This window comes from Denticeps clupeoides, chromosome 12 (assembly GCF_900700375.1).
Source record: "Denticeps clupeoides chromosome 12, fDenClu1.1, whole genome shotgun sequence".
Taxonomy (NCBI): domain Eukaryota; kingdom Metazoa; phylum Chordata; class Actinopteri; order Clupeiformes; family Denticipitidae; genus Denticeps; species Denticeps clupeoides.
The window spans coordinates 8,981,705-9,000,068 of NC_041718.1; the positions used below are offsets into that span (position 1 = coordinate 8,981,705).

At 43.2% G+C, this 18,364-nt stretch overlaps 1 protein-coding gene and 1 long non-coding RNA gene across 2 annotated transcripts; one reads left to right on the forward strand and one right to left on the reverse strand.

The window, feature by feature from the left end:
• Positions 1-2,429: 2,429 nt before the first annotated feature.
• Positions 2,430-8,649, forward strand: LOC114801319 (uncharacterized). Its single transcript, XR_003751481.1, has 2 exons — positions 2,430-2,909; positions 8,068-8,649. It is a non-coding gene; the product is annotated as an uncharacterized LOC114801319 (long non-coding RNA).
• Positions 8,650-8,674: 25 nt separating this feature from the next.
• On the reverse strand, positions 8,675-17,940 carry LOC114801318 (adenosine receptor A3-like; the record flags this gene model as incomplete). Its single annotated transcript, XM_028999447.1, has 3 exons — positions 17,612-17,940; positions 16,872-17,446; positions 8,675-8,694 (listed from the first exon to the last, which is right to left on the reverse strand). Coding segments are annotated over exons 1-3 (924 nt in total), but the record flags the coding sequence as incomplete, so codon positions are not given.
• Positions 17,941-18,364: the final 424 nt, after the last annotated feature.

Below are 18,364 nucleotides of genomic sequence, written 5' to 3' on the forward strand. Positions count from 1 at the left end.
AAGCATATAATAATGCATCTGAAGTATTCCAACCTAGCTACAAATCAACATGGTACAGAAACAAATTAATTATTTTGTAAATTATTAATACCAGTTGCCGCTTTTGTACCTTAGTATTGCTCAAAGTGTACTGTCTTGGTTTAAGTACTCATACTTCTCAAACAGACATTAACAGCTGCAAATACTCTATCGTCCCTATCTTCCATGGTGTCCCACAAGGGCCAATGCTTGGTCATCTGCTCATGAAGTGGAACTTGGTAAATTTTTCATGATTATGGCACAAATATGGGACAGTGGTGGCCTAGCAGTTAAGGAAGCGGCCCCATGCTCAGAAGGTCGCGGGTTCGAATCCCGGTCCACCAAGGTGCCACTGAGCCGCCACTGCTCCCCTGGCGCCTGTCATGGCTGCCCACTGCTCGCCAAGGGTGATGGTTATAAGCATGCTTATTTCACCATGTCACTGTGTGCTGTGCTGCAGTGTTTCACAATGACAATCACTTCACTTTCACTGTCAGGTTACCTGCAGCCGGGCTCAACACCGGTGGCCAATCCTGATGGTGCATAAATGCGGAAGACTTCCGCCCCTTCGGGATCTCCGGCATTTTCGTGGACTCTGAGCATGAACAGTTTCTGTTTTGTATTTTGAGTTCTGGCAATCGCCACACGCCTACGGGCTCGCTTTAGTTATTCCCCTTTATTTTTCGTTCTTGGCCACCGCGCCATTCTTTATTTGTGTTTATTGTTTGTTTATTAATAAAACCCCTTCCCAACATGTCAAACCTCTGCGCTTCCTTTCCCCGTAAGTCCGTAGTCGTGACATTCACTTATTTCAACCAAATATATTTTAACAGCCATCCATATATTGTTCTCTTTTTGTAACTTTGGCCAAACCCTTTGAACAACACATAAATCATGTAAAGTTTCAGCTTATTGTTCCCTTGCAAAATCCTGAATATGAGCAGAAATGAACAGCCCGCCACCTCAATCAGCCTCAAAACATGGACTACATCACCATTGTTTTGAAAGACCTTCTCTTGCTTCCTGTATCACCGCACATTGGGCTTTAAACATCTCCTTAGAGTCTGCATAATTTGGCTCCATCATATCTGATGAACCTCCTTCATAAGCACTCCCCTAAAGACCGCCTTACTTCCACTGATTCTTATCTCTTTTCCCCTCACAAAAGAAAGAAAAACTGCAGCTGAGGTGACATGGTTTCTTCTGAGGTGGCCGTGTGAGGAGGTCGTATGGAAGTGGCAGACCTTATTTAGACAGTGCCTCAAGACATCAACGTTCCAGAACCTGCAAGTTTGGAGAGTTATATATTTACTGGGATTGTGTGTAGAGCATGAGATCAACAAGAGGGTAAAAGAGAACATCGTCTGTCCTCTGAACTCCACTCTGCTGGGTCTGAAATGGACTAAAGGGCATCCAGGAAGTGGGGCTGCCTGTCTGAAGAGAAAAAAAGTCTATTCTTCGCCACACAGCCTCAGAGCAGCTGCTGGCAGCTTGGCGGGTTCCTCCTCAAGACTGGCACGGTGACAAGTCGTAAGTGTGACAGCGGGCACCACTTTCTGAGCCCCGTGATGCGGGCGGAGACGAGAGCCGAGCGAGCGCATGCCCTCCCCGGCAAGCCCGGAGCGCTTTACAGGCAGAACGCTCTCTTTTTTTGAACCTGTGCCAATGGAGGCTGGCCCAAGCCGCCGCAGCTGAAACTTTTACAAGCTCGCTGCGAGCAGGAAGGGAGAGACACACAGAGAGAGATTTGTGTAGGGAACTCACGACTCTTCTTTCCCTTTCCACCCGCTAACATGCGCAGCCCGTCTCTTTCCTCCCTCTGTCTTTTCTCGCTCTTTCTCTCGCTGCACGTGATCTTACTTTTCATTTTTTTTTCCTGGGTGTTTGCACAGTCTTCAACATGCATGAGTCGCACGGGCAGCCACGAGGATCGGTAGTTCTGGGTGAGTGTCCGTGTGGGGAGGGGTTAGGCGAAGGGGGTACAGTGCTGGGAATAAAAAAAAAAAAATTAACAAACAACAAAAGGGACGGGAGGGGGGGGGGCAGTGAAGGGGAGTTCAGAGTGTGACGTCACTGAGAGTGCTGTCCAGGACAATGCCTGAGAGAAGACGGGTTGTGAAAATGAGGCTGCAATGGCTTCCACGCTGACTCCTTGTCACCAGCGGCCATGCTCCACCTCAGGAGGAGAGCGAGGTGCACCTTTTTTTTTTTTTTTTTTTTTTTTTTTCCGGCACGGGATTATTTCAGTGACAATTCCTTGGCACGGGGGTGGGGGGGGTGGGTGTCCGCTGCGTTCCTGTGCCCCAGTTACTGAGGAGGATTTATCGAGCCACGTCTCGCCATCTATTGCCACAAGTTGAGTCTCCTTCCCCCTCCCTCCCTCCCATCCCGCCCTCCTGTCTTGGTGCAACTTTTTTCCACGACTCAGCTTGTTGCTTTGTGAGTCACCGAGCTGGGATGGGTGTCAAACAGGGGATCCGCAGTCCGTCTCGAAAAGCTAACCTTCCTCTGTTTCACCTGTTAGGTAGGCTTTAAAAAGAAAAAAGGAATAATGCTTGAATTTTTCCTCGTTGGACGAAAGCCACATGGCCCGCCAGCGAAGGCACCGGTGATTATTGGCGCTTTGTAATATTTATTTCCGAGGCGTGCGAAATTCGCCACAAAATCAAAACCAAAACACAGGCAGACACGGAACAGCTAAAGACACGTGTAATGAGCACCGAGAAAAGGGAACCGTGAGGCATGTACTACCTGGGACTCATGCCAACTGCTGACAAAAGGCTCCGCCACATGCTCCACGGGAGAAGCCTTCAACTCTCTACCCCGAGATACATCTGTAATCCCCTCAACGCTGTCTAGCACATCAGCCGTGGCTGGCAGGCGCGGTGGCAGTAAGTACCTGATCTTTATTCTCTCCTCAAGTCCGACCTGCCGCCTTAACGCTTCTATGTGGTCGCGTCTTGTTTGGTTGTGACGCGCTTGTGTTGGGCCTGCCGGAGTGAGGAGGTTCTAGTCTGACTTTTAACTCGGTTCCGAGGGGAGGCGAATGGGGGCGAAGCGCGCGGGGGGCTTAAATAACCTCGGACGGCCCGACCCAGCTGCCCGTTTCGCTCTCTTCTCTCTCAGGCTCCTGTGACCTCATGCTATCTCGCCTTTTCTTGATTTCGTTCGCTACCCTCACCCTCCTTGTCGCTCTTTTGGCAACAGGGCCAAAGTGGGCAGGGTGGAAGGAGGGCATGTTCAGGCTGCTCAATCACCAGATCCAGTTAGAGTGGGTTTGCGCACGAGCCCTCCGAACCCCTCCGATCGGGCTTTTGCATTTACTCGCCAGCAAACAATCGGGACGAGGAGAAAGCACTGATTTCGACCTTCCTTGCTTTTTGGTGGGGTTTTTTTTCCGCACCACTGCAAAACGTCCTCTTAACCTCGTCTCAAGCTCCCAGCACTGTCCCGGCTCCAGGTATTTCCAGCTTTTTGCACCAACACAGGCTCACAGTCCTTTTGTTTATTCCGTTCTCGCGTTTAGGATCAGCCCCACATACGCTGCTTTGGCCTCGCCGCATCCCCACCTTCCTCCTGTACACGTGTCTGCCTCGCCCCCACCGCCATGCTGGATTCGCCGCCATTTCTGTTTGATCGTATTAAACTGGTAAACCGTTTCAGTTTGCTTTTTGCCGTGTATGTTATCACCATACGGCCCCGTGAGACTGGGTGAGAAATGTAAATAAAAGGCACCTGAGAGGGAAAGTCGCTGGTCGGAGCGTGAATGAAAATTCTGTTACCAGCGGGTGAAGACAACAAAACGTGCAGGGATCTCGGGAGATGTGGGCCAGACAGTCGCTGAACATTTATTGTATGCAGATTTTATAGTATCCGGTAATATTAACCATTAGGTGATGATCTGGTAATCATTGACAGTAAAATTGAACAAGCAGAAATTTATTTGCTAGTTGTGGTTTAATAAGACAAATCATTAGGGCTTCATAAAATTTTGAACTTATTACTAATCTTGACATTTTCTTCTAAAATATAAATAGCACTGATTATATTTGCAAGCACATATGATAAGTATTTAGGCAATCCTTATTTATTGGAATATAAACACGATTTTTAATATCCAAGTGTTAAAATACACTTGTATATGTCATCAACAGATTAAAATTGTGCAAGTGTTTGAAATTACATGCAGAGGACTGAACCTGGACCAGTTTGAACCAGACTGAAGGAGTGGTCTATAAGCCAACGACATAGAACGTTTTTGGAACTTGAAATTTTTTTTTATCTTTTTTACATATGAAGTTCATTTAAAACTTAATTTATTAATGTTTTTGTGCATAATTCCTTTATACCTAAATTTATATAAATTTAGAAATCTAATTTATACCGATACCTTTTTGGTCCGGCCTTTTTTTTTAAATAAATATTTTAATTAACTTATTTTTGAAAAGATTATTTATTCACGACAGTAGTATTATGTGAAAGAAGGCGTTCATAGTAAGAAGAGAATGTGCCTGAGGGTGGGGACAGCCTGAAAACACTTCCTCCTCCCCTTGCTATCCTCAGATGAACTTGTCACGTCACTTGAGGATTTTTTTTCCTTCCCAGCCATTCCTACTTCCTGCTATTTCTGTGCCCTCCACCTCCCTCCTGCCCTCCACTCCCACCCCTGTAATGCTGTGGTTACCAGGAACAAAGTCTCTCGGCTTTTATCTAGAGAGATATAAGCATTCCCATTGGTTTGTGTTGAAGGCCGTTCTAAGATAAACACTTGAGCCTCGTGGACACAATGAAACCATACAGACATGCGTTTATTCAATATCCATTTATCTTTTTGGTCTCTCGCGAACATAAAACTGAATGCATAAATATACCAACTATACAGGTAAAGCAGGATTTATTGAGTCAACATGGAAGTAGTGCAAGTTGCCTTCAGAAGAACTGAGATGCTGTAGAAAAAGAAAGAGAATAAGAGGATGCCTTTGAGGTTTCAAGTTTACAGAATTATCCTGGTCATTTGAGGTAGCATGTATCTTTGTTTGCACTTCTATTGTCAATTCTATCATGAAGTTCTTACAATAACATGATGAGTGAGCACAAAAGTAATTGTGCAACAATGAATGTCATCTGAGAAAGAGACATTTGCAGATTCATTTTGTCCCTTTCAAGAAAGAATATATATATATATATTTCCAATCTTAATTGTAGTATTGTTTGTGTTTTGTAACCTGATATTAAATTCTAACACACATTTGAACTATGACAGTGATAGTCTTTAGTGCACAATGTGTATATAAATAGGAAAAATGAAAGAAACCTTATTTTATCTTTGTCTGACCGCAAAAGGCAATGGTCATCATGACACACCAGGAAGTTAAGAATAAAGTCCATAATGGTCAGCATCACGCCAGCTTCCTTTTTATATGTCTGTTTTTACAAGCAGTCTGTTATGCTCCAGTTGAGTGGCAGGCAAATCATTCAGTTGCTTCAGAGAGGTGCATGAGGACAAGATTATATTCATTTACATGTAATCTTTTAGCTGACACTCCTATAGAGATTTATAATCATTTACTAAGCCATAGATATCCTTAAGAAACATTCATTTCTAGTTAAAGGTAGTGTATGCAATTTCCAGATTATTTTTTTCATAATTTCTTTAACCTCACACACTAGACTATATTTTTCACCCTTTCAACAAATACATATCTCGCTGCCTTGAAAACAGGGAGCCCTGGAGATAGCCCAGCTACAGACAAACTATAAATGTGGCTGCATATCAAGGTCAAGGTTCGAGGTAAACTGTAAGTGAGAACTGTGATGATGGAGAGTGTCAGATATTCAGGCTGTTTGCACTCTAAGGTTTTCATAAACTGACAATTCGAACACAACTTTCTTTATTAATGCCAGGTGTTGATACTGCAATAATAATATCAAAATACACAATATTAAATTAATAGGAAGAGTAGTCAAAAATGTAAAAACTTGTCTATCATTTTCCTGCCGATTGTCCAGAGGAGTGTAGTGGAAGGAAAAATCATGTTTTATTAATATACATTTTCAGTTCGGTTCTGTTTGCTTTATAAAATGTGACAACAAAATGAGTAATTTATAGCACAATTATTCCATTACCTAGTTTAAAAAATAGGCAGGACAGAATTACAGTACAAGGGTTGGATTCCAAACATAGAAGAATTATTATGAAAGTAGGGCAAAGGTCGCAGATGGCGAAATCATGAGCTAAGGCAACTGGCACAAACAATACATGCAAAGACAATGAGACCAAGAACTTCACATTTTCTCTCTGAAGGTGTGGAAGTAAATTATTACATGAATTCATGCTGGGTGAGGTCGGGGAGTGGGATTTATGTAGTTAACGTCTTTATTTCTACACCTGTAATATAATATAATGGGGTAACATGCACATTTAGGAATGGAAAGAAAACTGCTGATACAACAGGACACCATTCGTCAAAACACAAACCACCCAACATTCCCTCTCTGATCCCCCTCTAATCTTTGTCATGTGCCTCGTGAATTGAAGTTACGTTGATTTCTCCACCTATGCTTTGTGTAGAGGCCAGAGCAAGGAGCTTGGTGCCATTCAACAACTAATCAATTCCACATCTCAGTTAAGGGTTCCAGACCTGTTCTCCGCCTAGTCTCCTTTCATTCTGCCCCACTGAGCATGGCCTGGCTCAAACACAATGTACCGGTCTGCCAAACCATTTCAATCAATGTCAACTTTAATTAGGCCCAATGTTAATGAGTTGCCCAGACACTTTTCACCGTCTCAGCTTCACATGCTAATTTATGCAAAGCAGCTGAGACCAGTGTCCCGCCCCATGGAGCCTTGTATGTGCTCTCTGCTGCTTTCCATTGCCCTTCCATTGCCCCTTCAACCCCTGTATGGCAACATCAGGTTTGCAGCCTCTCACTCTTGCTGCCTTTGTCCACCACACTTCCATGCTTAAAAACTCATTTAATGCTTCGTTATGTGACATCCAAGGCATTCAGAAATGAATTATCCATAAACAACTTTTTTCAAAATTTTCTAATGTCGATTACTGAGGATTTTATGTACGGTTTTATAAATGCCTTGGAAATGTGTGAAGATTATTGTTAAAGGTTATTTTCTGAAGAACTTGGCCCACTGTAACTGCAAAAAAATCTATATCATGGCGGATCTCTGTACACAACAGACAAACTTCTATTTCCAGCAGTAGATTCAACAAAAGCATGACAAGCCCTCGCAGAATATGTGGAAGTTCCGAGTCCCCGCTCCCAACTGCTGCTGCCGATTGGGACGACAATGCATGGCTCTCTAAAATGGCTGCAAGTGCAGCCATTTTGTTTAGCATGCGCTCCTTGTGCATGGCCTGTGTGTACGGCATGCTTTGTGTACGTTTGGGGAAGACAGCTGGAGGAGGCCATGTTTAAATTCAGCTATTTACTTCTGCTTGTTAAACAGCAAGCTTCCACAATCTCGCAGGGCTGGAAAGAGCCAAGTTCTGATCAAATGTTCACCACTTCCTGGCGCAGCTTGCCATTATTCCCTGCCAGCTTTGCAGGATGCCAGTGAGCAGTGAGTTACACTGTAGGCTTGTGCTAAATTATCACCCTTTTTTGGTAAGCGCTGGCATTGTATCCTGATGACTTTGTGCATCTGAGATCTGTCAGATAATTCAACTGAACTGCTTCATGTGTGCACTACAGTCCGTCTACAACTGCTGTTCTATTTTAGATTAAATCCTTGTGACGTACTCATGTAGAAAAACATGTAGCATGTAGAAAACTTTAATCTGAGAGTGTCCATGTTTAACAACAGGGGAAAATGCTCTCTCAAGGTGAATAACTCCTTATTTAGTTACTCTGTATACTCCCAAAACTTTATCTTCTGTTTTCACCTGATACACTTTTAATAAGCTGATGCAACAGTAAATCTTTTTTACATTTACGGCATTTATGCTATATTACTTTTACCTCCCCATCTTTGTGTTGGTTTTGTCAATATCCCTTATTAAAAATAATGTTTCTCTTTTTCTGTGTTTGTAGTTGTTGCTTCATGCACCTATCACCTGCAACGGCCGTTTATATGGCATTCTCCGCTGTCCTTGAGGCTGAGGTAGTAGATTTTATAGTTGTGAGGTTTGAGTCCTCCTTCTGAGATAACTATACAATCTACTGTCTTTCCTAAAGAGGCAGGCTGATCTTCTGCTGATCCACAAAGGACCAGGTGCATCGTAGTGGGCATGCCATGAAGACTTAAATGAGTAAAAAGTTGAAGATGGATGGCATTTAGGTGTCAATGATGTGCACACATTTCTGAAAGGCCTTCTGTGTGGCTCACAAGCTGAGGTAGTAGGTTGTATAGTTTGTGGGAGGGATAAAACCCTATTCAGGTGATAACTATACAGTCTATTGCCTTCCTTGAGAGACACGATGAACGACATGCAGTACTGGTCTCCTGCCATTGTTGTACAGTCCTATTCAGAGTACATATGTATAAATGTAGCTCACATTTACTGATTTAAACATGTAAACATACAATTTATGAATGTTTAAGGTTTATGAAACATTTGCTGATTTCTAAAGCCATCCATATAATAAATATATTTCTTGTTTTATAGCTCCGCACGTCTTTTTCGCGTGACACTCTTGTGGCTCTTGCTTTGAGGTTAGCTGAATATTGGAATGCTAGATAGAAAGTTTACACCAAATAAACTAGAATGACACTGAAATGCTGTCCACCTGGAGCCTAAAACATTCATGCCCATGCTAACAACATGGCAGTGATGGCAGTAGTCAGAAAGTCATCCACAGATTTTATTCCAGAATACATAAATATCTTAAATATTCATCTTATTTAATTCATTTATTATTTATTTCTAACGTAAGTGTTTTGTCCATGTGACAATGTCTTCCCTCACATGTATCTGAGACATTCTTTTAAAGGTACATCTGATTTTCTCAAACACATCTTATCATGATCTCCAAACAGACTGAAGACAAAAAACATGCAGCATTGATGGAAGATAAAGAATGGATCTAAGAGGGACTCTACAGGGGAAAGAGTGTAACTACACACAGTTTAGTTGCCCTGTTATTGGAAAGGATAGGCTTCATAATCTTAATAACTTTACATACATCACTGGGTAACTACTAACTGGGACAACCAGGGAATATTGAAGGAATGTTAATTTGTGTTGATATAATTAAAAAAAAAAACTGAATCAGACACTAGAAGTTCACTGGTAGTTTACTAATAGCAATAGAATGTAATAGAATTACATTCGATTGGATTATGTTTAAAAAGATTCCTGTTCATGGATTAAGAAGACTAAGAAGATAAATTGTTTTAAATTTTGAATGCTTTTAAGACTAGGCTTAATTCATGAATGGGACACTGACCATACGTGTGTGTGTGTGTGTGTGTGTGTGTGTGTGTGTGTGTGTGTGTGTGTGTATATATATATATATATATATATATATATATATATATATATACTTTTTAATTTAATTTTTATTTTGTCAGTATTTGTTTTAAAAAACAGAAATAAACAAAAATATAAGAATAATTGTGAAAAAAATGTAATCTTCTGCACAGATTCTCGTTGTAAATGTAATAGAGCAACTACATGCATTTTCTTTCTAGGTGTTTGTGGCACCAGAGGCTGGGATGCCAATTTTATTTCACAGTAATAAAAAATAAATTAATGTGAAATCCTCTGTAGTGTCAGTCATTATAGACTTGCAGGGTAAGGAACACTGACCTGTAGTGGCACTGTCACCTCAGGCATACATACTAACTGTGTAATAATGTTTAATTGTTCATCAAAATAGTCAATCGTTAATGGCAGGCTAATTTGTGAATTAGGTGGGATGAAGAATTCAGCAGGACATTGAGCTTTAGGAATGTCATTGCAGGTCTATGGATAATACATGTTTATACATGGATGGTTTGAAAATAAGGTCTGGGTTGATGTATTTTTAGGGACATTAATCGGGTGCTAATTACCTGCATTATCAGAGAAGCAAAGTGTACAATACAAAGTATGCCGTCTACACCTTAAATCGCAAAAAGGTGCTAGAATTCTTTCTTGCTCTGGCATCTTGAAAATATGCATGCTTTATGATATAATACATTAGATAATACCTGGAAGATGGGTGGTCTCAAGAAGAATACATGGTCTACAGAGTAAATTCATTTACTCACACACTCTCACCTACGATCAACTTACACGGTAAAAAATAAAAAGCGGGGAAAACTCAAAAATTTAAGGCACTCGGCTGCAATGAATTGGTATCATACCAATGTAGTTGTGGAGACTCATTTTCCTAGGTTAAATTAAGAGACGTTTTCCCAACTTTTTATTGTTTACAGTGTAGAATCACAGTCCACCTAGTGTGCATGGCTTCCGGGGGAACTGGAGAACGCAGAGGACACCTGCGCCAGCACAGGGAGAGCATGGATGGAGCAGTGAGGAGCCCCCTGTCCTGTGTGCCCCGGTCTGATTTGAAGATGCACATGCTACGCAGGTGCTTAGCCAAGTGTCGGTGGCATGTGAGCACAGCCTTTCTCTGGATTGTCTCCGATGGCGGGTGTCCTTCTTGAATCAATGCTTCAGCAAGGACCTGATGCTGCACTCAGACCATGAGGAAGCACTTTTAATCTTCGGCATGTTTTTACCTTCAAGTAACTTCAAGGAAAACCTCCAGCTCACGCCTAAAGGTCGAGGATCTTATCCCTAACACATCAGGACTCTTTTGCAGAAACAAGGACCAATGCAAGTAACGTTTATAACTATTTAGGTGTGTGTTGAAGCTTGAACCTTGATTCTCTGACGATTCTCATTAGGCTGTGGTTAATTGATGTGAAATACTGCCATTCTCTTTTCCTCACTTTCCTTTATCCTGTATGTATATGTGTGTTTAATTGTTGTCTGTTAGCTATAGCCGTGTTAATTAAATTCTTTAAATACACAATCGTTTGATTCTGTGTGCTGCCCACAATCTGGAGTCACTGAACGTTGATCCTTTAAGCTACATGCTAAATTACTGCTAGCACGCAGAGTGGGAAAAGTTATTTTCCTTGGCCAGGGAATAACCTTTTCTAGAATTGATAAATAATTATATTATCTGCTCGGTGGATGGACAGATCAAGTAATTGTAACATTAATTCTGCTACGGTTTATCTTAAAATCAAATCTAAATGTTTATTATTGATTATAACCAGTTATAATTAATTATAAATATTTCCCTTTGAGCGAATTTGTTACACCGTCCTGTTTTAGATAACGTCCCTTCCTGTTACCACGACCTAGCCGCCATCTTCAGTCCCCATCGGCCAGGCGACATGGCCATTGACCTGCTACCGGGAACTACTCCATCTAGAGGACATCTTTACTCTCGCAATTGTCCATGGAGTTTGTGGCAGAGGCGCTTCAGAACAGCACCATCCGCCCATCGACGCGGCAGGATTCTTCTTTGTTACCAAGAAGGATGGTGGTCTGAGACCCTGCGTGGACTATCGTGGCCTCAACAAAATCACTATCAAAAATCGAGGTGGAGAGAGAACCAACCAACAGCTGGGACGATACCTGCGGTGCTTTGAGACCGAACATCAATGCACCTGGCCCGGTTTTCTCCTTTGAACTTTGTCATTTTTTCCACTTTTCCACTTCTGACTTTGCTTTTTATTGCTTTTTGAGCATTTTTACAGGTTTTCACATATCGGACTCAGGTTTTAGTTTGGACTTTGTGGGGTGCGGTGGAACGCAAGGAGGCAGGTAAGTTCCCTTCGAGTTACTCTGCGAACCGGCATAAGCCGCAACACCACACGGATGTTGTCGTTCGCGTTTAGGGCATAATAGAGGACGGTACAAGACGAGAGGGAAGAGTTCAGGAGACAGGATTTGAGAAGGGCAGGAACGGTCTTACTAGGTCGCGAGGAGAGAGGAGCCGAGTCGTGGTAGGAGGGAGCTGGAGACGGTAGGTGAGGGGGTTGATCCGGCTGAGGATCTGGCCCGATGTACCAAGGGGACAGTTTGTGCGACTCAGTCCTGAGATGAAGGTCCTGGGTGGACAGCCACACTCTCTGTTCCACTCGGAAGCGCAGTCGGCAGGGGTGCCGGTGGTCGTGCTGGGCGGACATGCTGCGCGAAGAGGTGAGGAGCTGACCGCGCTGTTCTCCAGGCATTTCGGCAGCCACGGATCATCTGACGGGCCAAAGGGACCCCACCTGCAGGCACCTGGTGAGTGAAGATGGTGGGTTGAAAGCCATAGCAGATTTCTAAGGGACTATGGCCGGTGGCGGAGGAGACCTGCAGGCTATGGGCCAGCTCCACCCAAAGGAGAAAACCGGGCCAGGTGCATTGATGTTTGGACTCAAAGCACCGCAGGTATCGCCCCAGCTGTTGGTTGGTTCCCTCCACCTGGCCGTTGGTTTGAGGATGGTAGCCAGAGAAAAGACCGTAGGTGGAACCAATGAGGCGGCAGAACGCCTTCCACACAGCTAAGACAAACTGGGGTCCCCGATCGGAGACAATGTCCTGGGGGAACCCATGGAGGCGGACGACGTGTTGAAGCACAAGGTCAGCAATTGTGGCAGAGGACGGTAGGCCGACTAAGTGGACCGCCTTGGAGAAGCGATCCACTATGGTCAGGATGGTGGTCATTCCATTGGCTTCTGGGAGACCGGTGATGAAGTCCAAGGCAGGGTGGGTCCAGGGACGACGAGGAATGGGAAGAGGATGCAGGGGACCAAAAGCTGGAGTGTTGGGAGTCTTGGACTCAAAGTGGCCAGTGGGGGTGATGAAGGCTGTATTCCACTCGTCACCCTCTCGGATGCGAATGAGGTTGCAGGCTGAGCGGAGATCCAGCTTAGTGAAGTACTTTGCTCCTGAGAGGGCGTCGAGGGCGGTGTTCGTCAGGGGTAATGGCGTTCGATTTTTGATAGTGATTTTGTTGAGGCCACGATAGTCCACGCAGGGTCTCAGACCACCATCCTTCTTGGTAACAAAGAAGAACCCTGCCGCGGCCGGGGAGGTTGATGGGCGGATGGTGCCCTTCTGAAGCGCCTCTGCCACAAACTGATCAATGGCCAATTGCTCAGCCTTAGAGAGAGAGTAAAGATGTCCTCTAGATGGAGTGGTTCCCGGTAGCAGGTCAATGGCCATGTCGCCTGGCCGATGGGGACGCAGCTGGGCAGCTTTGGATGGACTGAAGATGGAGACTAGGTTGTGGTAACAGGAAGGGACGTTTTCTAAAACAGGAAGGGTTGGCTCTGGGTTCAAGGTGGCAGACGGGTAGGGCTGTGGCAGAAGACAGTGGGAGCCACAGTTTTCGGGAGTGCCAGCAGATGCCGATCAATCCACAGCGCTAGTTGTATGAGTGCTTCATAGGTTGCTGGCATCTCCCGGCTGACCATCTTACCGCGGATTCGTGGGGCCAGTCCTTCATAATAGATCATCTGGAGGGCGTGGGCATCCAGTGGAGTTTTTGCAGCCGCGGTCCAGAATCGAGCGGTGAATTAGCTGACGGATGAGGAACCCTGGCTCAGATGATATAGCTGCGACGCAACGTCTTCCACACTGTCCAGATGGCAGAAGGTGTTCTTTAATTCCTCCATGAACTCGGGATACTACCGTCCCCACACACTGCTCCCCGGGCGCCTGTCAAGAGTCGTGCAGCCGCCCACTCCGTGGCTGGACCGGCGAGCAGGGTGAAGAGCAGGGCGATCTGTGAGCGGGAGCTGGGGTAACGGCGAGGCTGCAACTCAAAATTCAGAGACAGAGTGGTTAGTAGAGCCTCGCTGCTTAACTCGGTCCCGTTCCAGTGCTCCGGGAGCACCAGACTGGGGTCAGGAGCCGCGGGGGGGAGAAGACCTGGCCTCCACACTCACCGGATCTGAACCCAATCGAGATGGTATGGGGTGAGCTGGAACGCAGAGTGAAGGCAAAGGCGCCAACAAGTGCTAAACACCTCTGGGAACTCCTTCAAGACTGTTAAAAAACCATCTCTTGAAGCTCATCGAGAGAATGCCAAGAGTGTGCAAAGCAGTAATCAGAGCAAAGGGCAGCTATTTTGAAGAAAGTAGAATATAAAACATGTTTTCAGTTAGTTCACATAACTCCACATGTGTTCATTCATAGTTTTGATGCCTTCAGTGAGAATCTACCAATGTAAATTGTCATGAAACTAAAGAAAACACATTGAATCAGAAGGTATGTCCAACCCTTTGGCCTGTACTGTATTCCTATGCGATTTTGCATTAACCAGGAGTCTTAACCACAGAACTGCACCTCCATGTATGTTTTTTTCAGTCCATTTGCAGTTGCAGTCACATAACCCATTATGAAAATATTTTCATCCATAAAACAGGGAGACCAGGCATTATTCCTAACCTGAAAAAAAATGTCACTCAATCAGCAGTTTATCATCACCATCTTTATTTGTAATAAATAACATGGCTTTGAAAGAAAAAGTTGCAAATTAGGCAATTAACAAGCATTAGACTCAAGAAGAACAAGAAGAAGAAGTATGGTGAATTTCAGTCTGTAATTAGTGAGAGAGTTGTAATCAATAAAGGTAAAAACTTGTCAATAAAACAGCTTCACTTGTGTGCAGTGTGATGTTCGATGATTACTCCAGAATATATTTTGGTTTTCAGTCTTTTTCTCTACTGCACAGAGCAAATTGAGGAGTTATCAGAAGGTGATCAAGATGTGTGAAGAAGTGACAACATTTACTGGTGACCTGTGGGTGGATTTGTAATTTGCCTTCTTTTCCTGCTGAGGGGTATGGCAGAAAATTTATGATGTCTAAGTGTAAATAAAAAAATGCAATACAAAAACAGAAAAGTCCACAGTGTATTTTAAGACCCATTAATTTAATAAGGCTAAATGTTGGCACTCTGGCAAAATTTGAACAGCACAAAGTAACATCAATGACAAATACATGTCTGGTCTTAATTTACTGCAAAATCTAATGAATTAAATTAAAATAACATTGGTTAATACTGTTAACGTTGGAGATATATCACACAGTGGCATGGCAGTCCTCCAAAGTTGTGAGTTTGAATCCCAGCTTGGACAGTGGGACAGTGGTGGCCTAGGGGCACTAGCATTGGGGCAGTGGTGGCCTAGCGGTTAAGGAAGTGGCTCGTAATCAGAAGGTTGCTGGTTCGAATCCCGATCCACCAAGGTGCCACTGGGGTGCCACTGAGCAAAGCACCGTCCCCACACACTGCTTCCCGGGCTCCTGTCATGGCTGCCCACTGCTCACTCAGGGTGATGGGTTAAATGCACAGTACAGAATATATTTTACTCTATAGAAATATTAAATTATGCAATTATTATGGTTTCCAGTGCTTGTCTGTTCTGGTGAGAGTGTTGCTACATGAAAAGTCGTCTCCATTCTAACGTCCACCAGAACTGCAAGTGGTACAACCACAGCCCCAACAAGAAAATCAACAATAGCCAGAGAGACTACCAGGCATAACGTATGCTGAAAATGCGTGGAGTGGCACGTTTTCACTGCCCACATCACCAGTAGGTTTCCAACGCAACATGCCAATGCAATAACTATGTCTGAAATAGATTAATCTATAGGTTAACAGTAAAGTTTGATTAGCCATTCTTACAGATTAAAGCACTAACGCTGAATACTGCTAAGGAAAAATGAAAATGAGAGTTGCTGTAATTTAGGAAATGCATGTGATTGGCTGTGAATGATACAGGCACGCTCATAACATATTTGTTTTTTTTATCGAGAGATGTAGCTGTAGTTGTTTATTTCTCATAATGGCAACTACATGAGGCTCTTTGCCATAAATATGTACAATAGTGCTTAAACAATAAAAATTAAATGCCTTATACTTTCCAAGCATACCTTCACTAAAGCCCACGAGCAATTTTCTTGTACCGTTAATTGCTATAGCCAGATCATGAATACTAATATAATGTCAGTGGCTGATATTCTCTTTGAAAAAAGAACTGCTAGCAGAGTTTGCTATGCAAATTTTCTTTTTAAATACACATTTATTCTGTACTGAAGAAGAATATTTGATAAATAGAAACCTGCAATGCAAAGCATAGATGTAAATATACCTGTTATCAAATACACAAATATAACCAAACATTTAAAAAATGATTTCAATATTTGGTGGTTATGTAATCCTGCTTCTTAAGCCACAAATATACTTGCTGTGAGCCATCCGTACACAGTTGTGACGTTAACATTTGTGTTGATGTACTTGTGTTCATACTGTGCGGCGTAATCTGTAGTTTGTACTCCTTACCACCAGGAGACAGTGTCAAGACTGAAAGCCAAATAAAATAATGAAAACCTGTATCTTAAATGCAGGATACGGTAGTTAACAGCAAGTATATTTCTGCCTCTTAAATGTAAGTCTCTTAAATGTTACAAATCACATAAAATGTTTGATCTCTACGTGTTAGTAAAAGAACCTTACCTAGCTAGTTATTTCCATTAAGATGCTATGAAAACATCTGAGCATAAAAAAAAGTTATTGTGGGAATACCATTACAATATACAATTGATTGTGAAGGAGTCACAGGTTCTGAAGACAAGCCATTCAACCACGGTGGGGCTGTGGTTTTTCCACTTGTTCTGCTGGGTTGGATGACAAGATCAGGCAGGATGCTTTGAATGCACCTGTTAAGGCCTTGAACCTGTTTCTGAATTAAGTTGAATAAGATGAGATGAGAGGAAGCCGTTTCATTCAAATTGGTCTATGCTGGTCTACGCTGGTCTGACTGGGCCACTGCTGGTCACACTTTTGGCAGTGCTGATGTCTGTAATGCAGTTCTCGGTAGTATGGGTATCCTTTGTTGGACATTTTTCCACACAACATAGAATAAATCTCCTCCAAATGATCTTGTATGCAGCTCTAAGCTTTTCAATCTTAAAAGCATAAACCACAGGGTTGACTGCAGAATTTGTATGAGATAATAGTGTACCCACATCAATGGCCCCAGAGGGGACAGGGACCAGCCAGAAGAAACTAGCCACATGCATTAAATGTAGTGGAAACCAACAGAATGCATATAGAACCACAACCAATGCCAGAGAACCGGCAAGGCTCCTCTCTTTTCTGTAGTATGAAACAGACTCACTGCCGCTGACCGCACCCTCCCTCAACTGTTTATGGATTGCAATGAAAATGTAACCGTACAAGGCTGTAATGATCAGCAGGGGTGGCAGTATGCATCCGAAGAAATTAAAGTACACCATGTAAGACATGGACATTACATTCAAGAACACGCACGCTTGAGTGTTGGTTGAGGTTGAGTTGGATGAGGTCTCATGGATATTCCATCCGAACATGGGTGTGAGTCCTACGATGCCAGCAGTCAGCCAGCATATGCCCACTACCGCCCACGAGCGGCTTTGTGTGACGATTCTCTTGTACCTATAAAGTAACAACCATTTTTGTTAAAGCAATGCCCTATATAGAAGATATTGTATGTCACTTATTTTTTACTTATTTTACTCTTTTGGAATTGCAAATAAAATAATAATTATACTATTCTGCATGTTTAACATCAAAAATTCAGTTTAAAGCATCCAAACTTACTTCAGTGGGATGAGCACTCGCAAGAAACGATCAATTGCAATAGCCAGAAGGGAAAGAACTGAGGCTTGGGTCAGCACAATGCACATGCAGGACATGAAAAGGCATCCATAAAAAGAGCTGTTCACCTCTCCACTCACCAAAAATCCAAATGGTACAACGAGAGCCCCTACTAGAAAATCAGCTACAGCCAGAGAAACTATTAGGCAAAATGTGGGCTGCTGCATGGAATTGCACATTTTCACTGCCCAAATCACCAGTATGTTCCCAAGGCAGCATGCCACAGCAATGACCACGTCCATAATAATGTAGACAAGGTATGATGCTTCCATAGCTGTTTGGAGTGATCCACACTGAGAACAGGCAGTGATCACTCATGCCACCCAAAGGAGAATGTGTGAGATGTGAATACAGGTGTCAGGTTACCTGCTGCTTCCTTGATCTGTGTGCTCTTGCATGTAATGAAAATTCACTGAATTGCCATTAACACTGTGACCAGAAACCACTTGGAATATGAATGAAGAGTCCATTCATTGATGTTGTGATGTCTTTGTGAATTGTTTTGCTGAAGAAAAGTGAACATGCCGTATAAGATCTATTTCAGTGACACAAAAAAATCGACACCTGTTGAAAGCTTTGTGCAACCTACATTTACATAGCATTTTACTAAGTGTCTTACCAGAACATTAAACAGTAGACTATACAGTGGGTAAGGAAAGTATTCAGACCCCCTTCAATTTTTCACTCTTCAGCAAT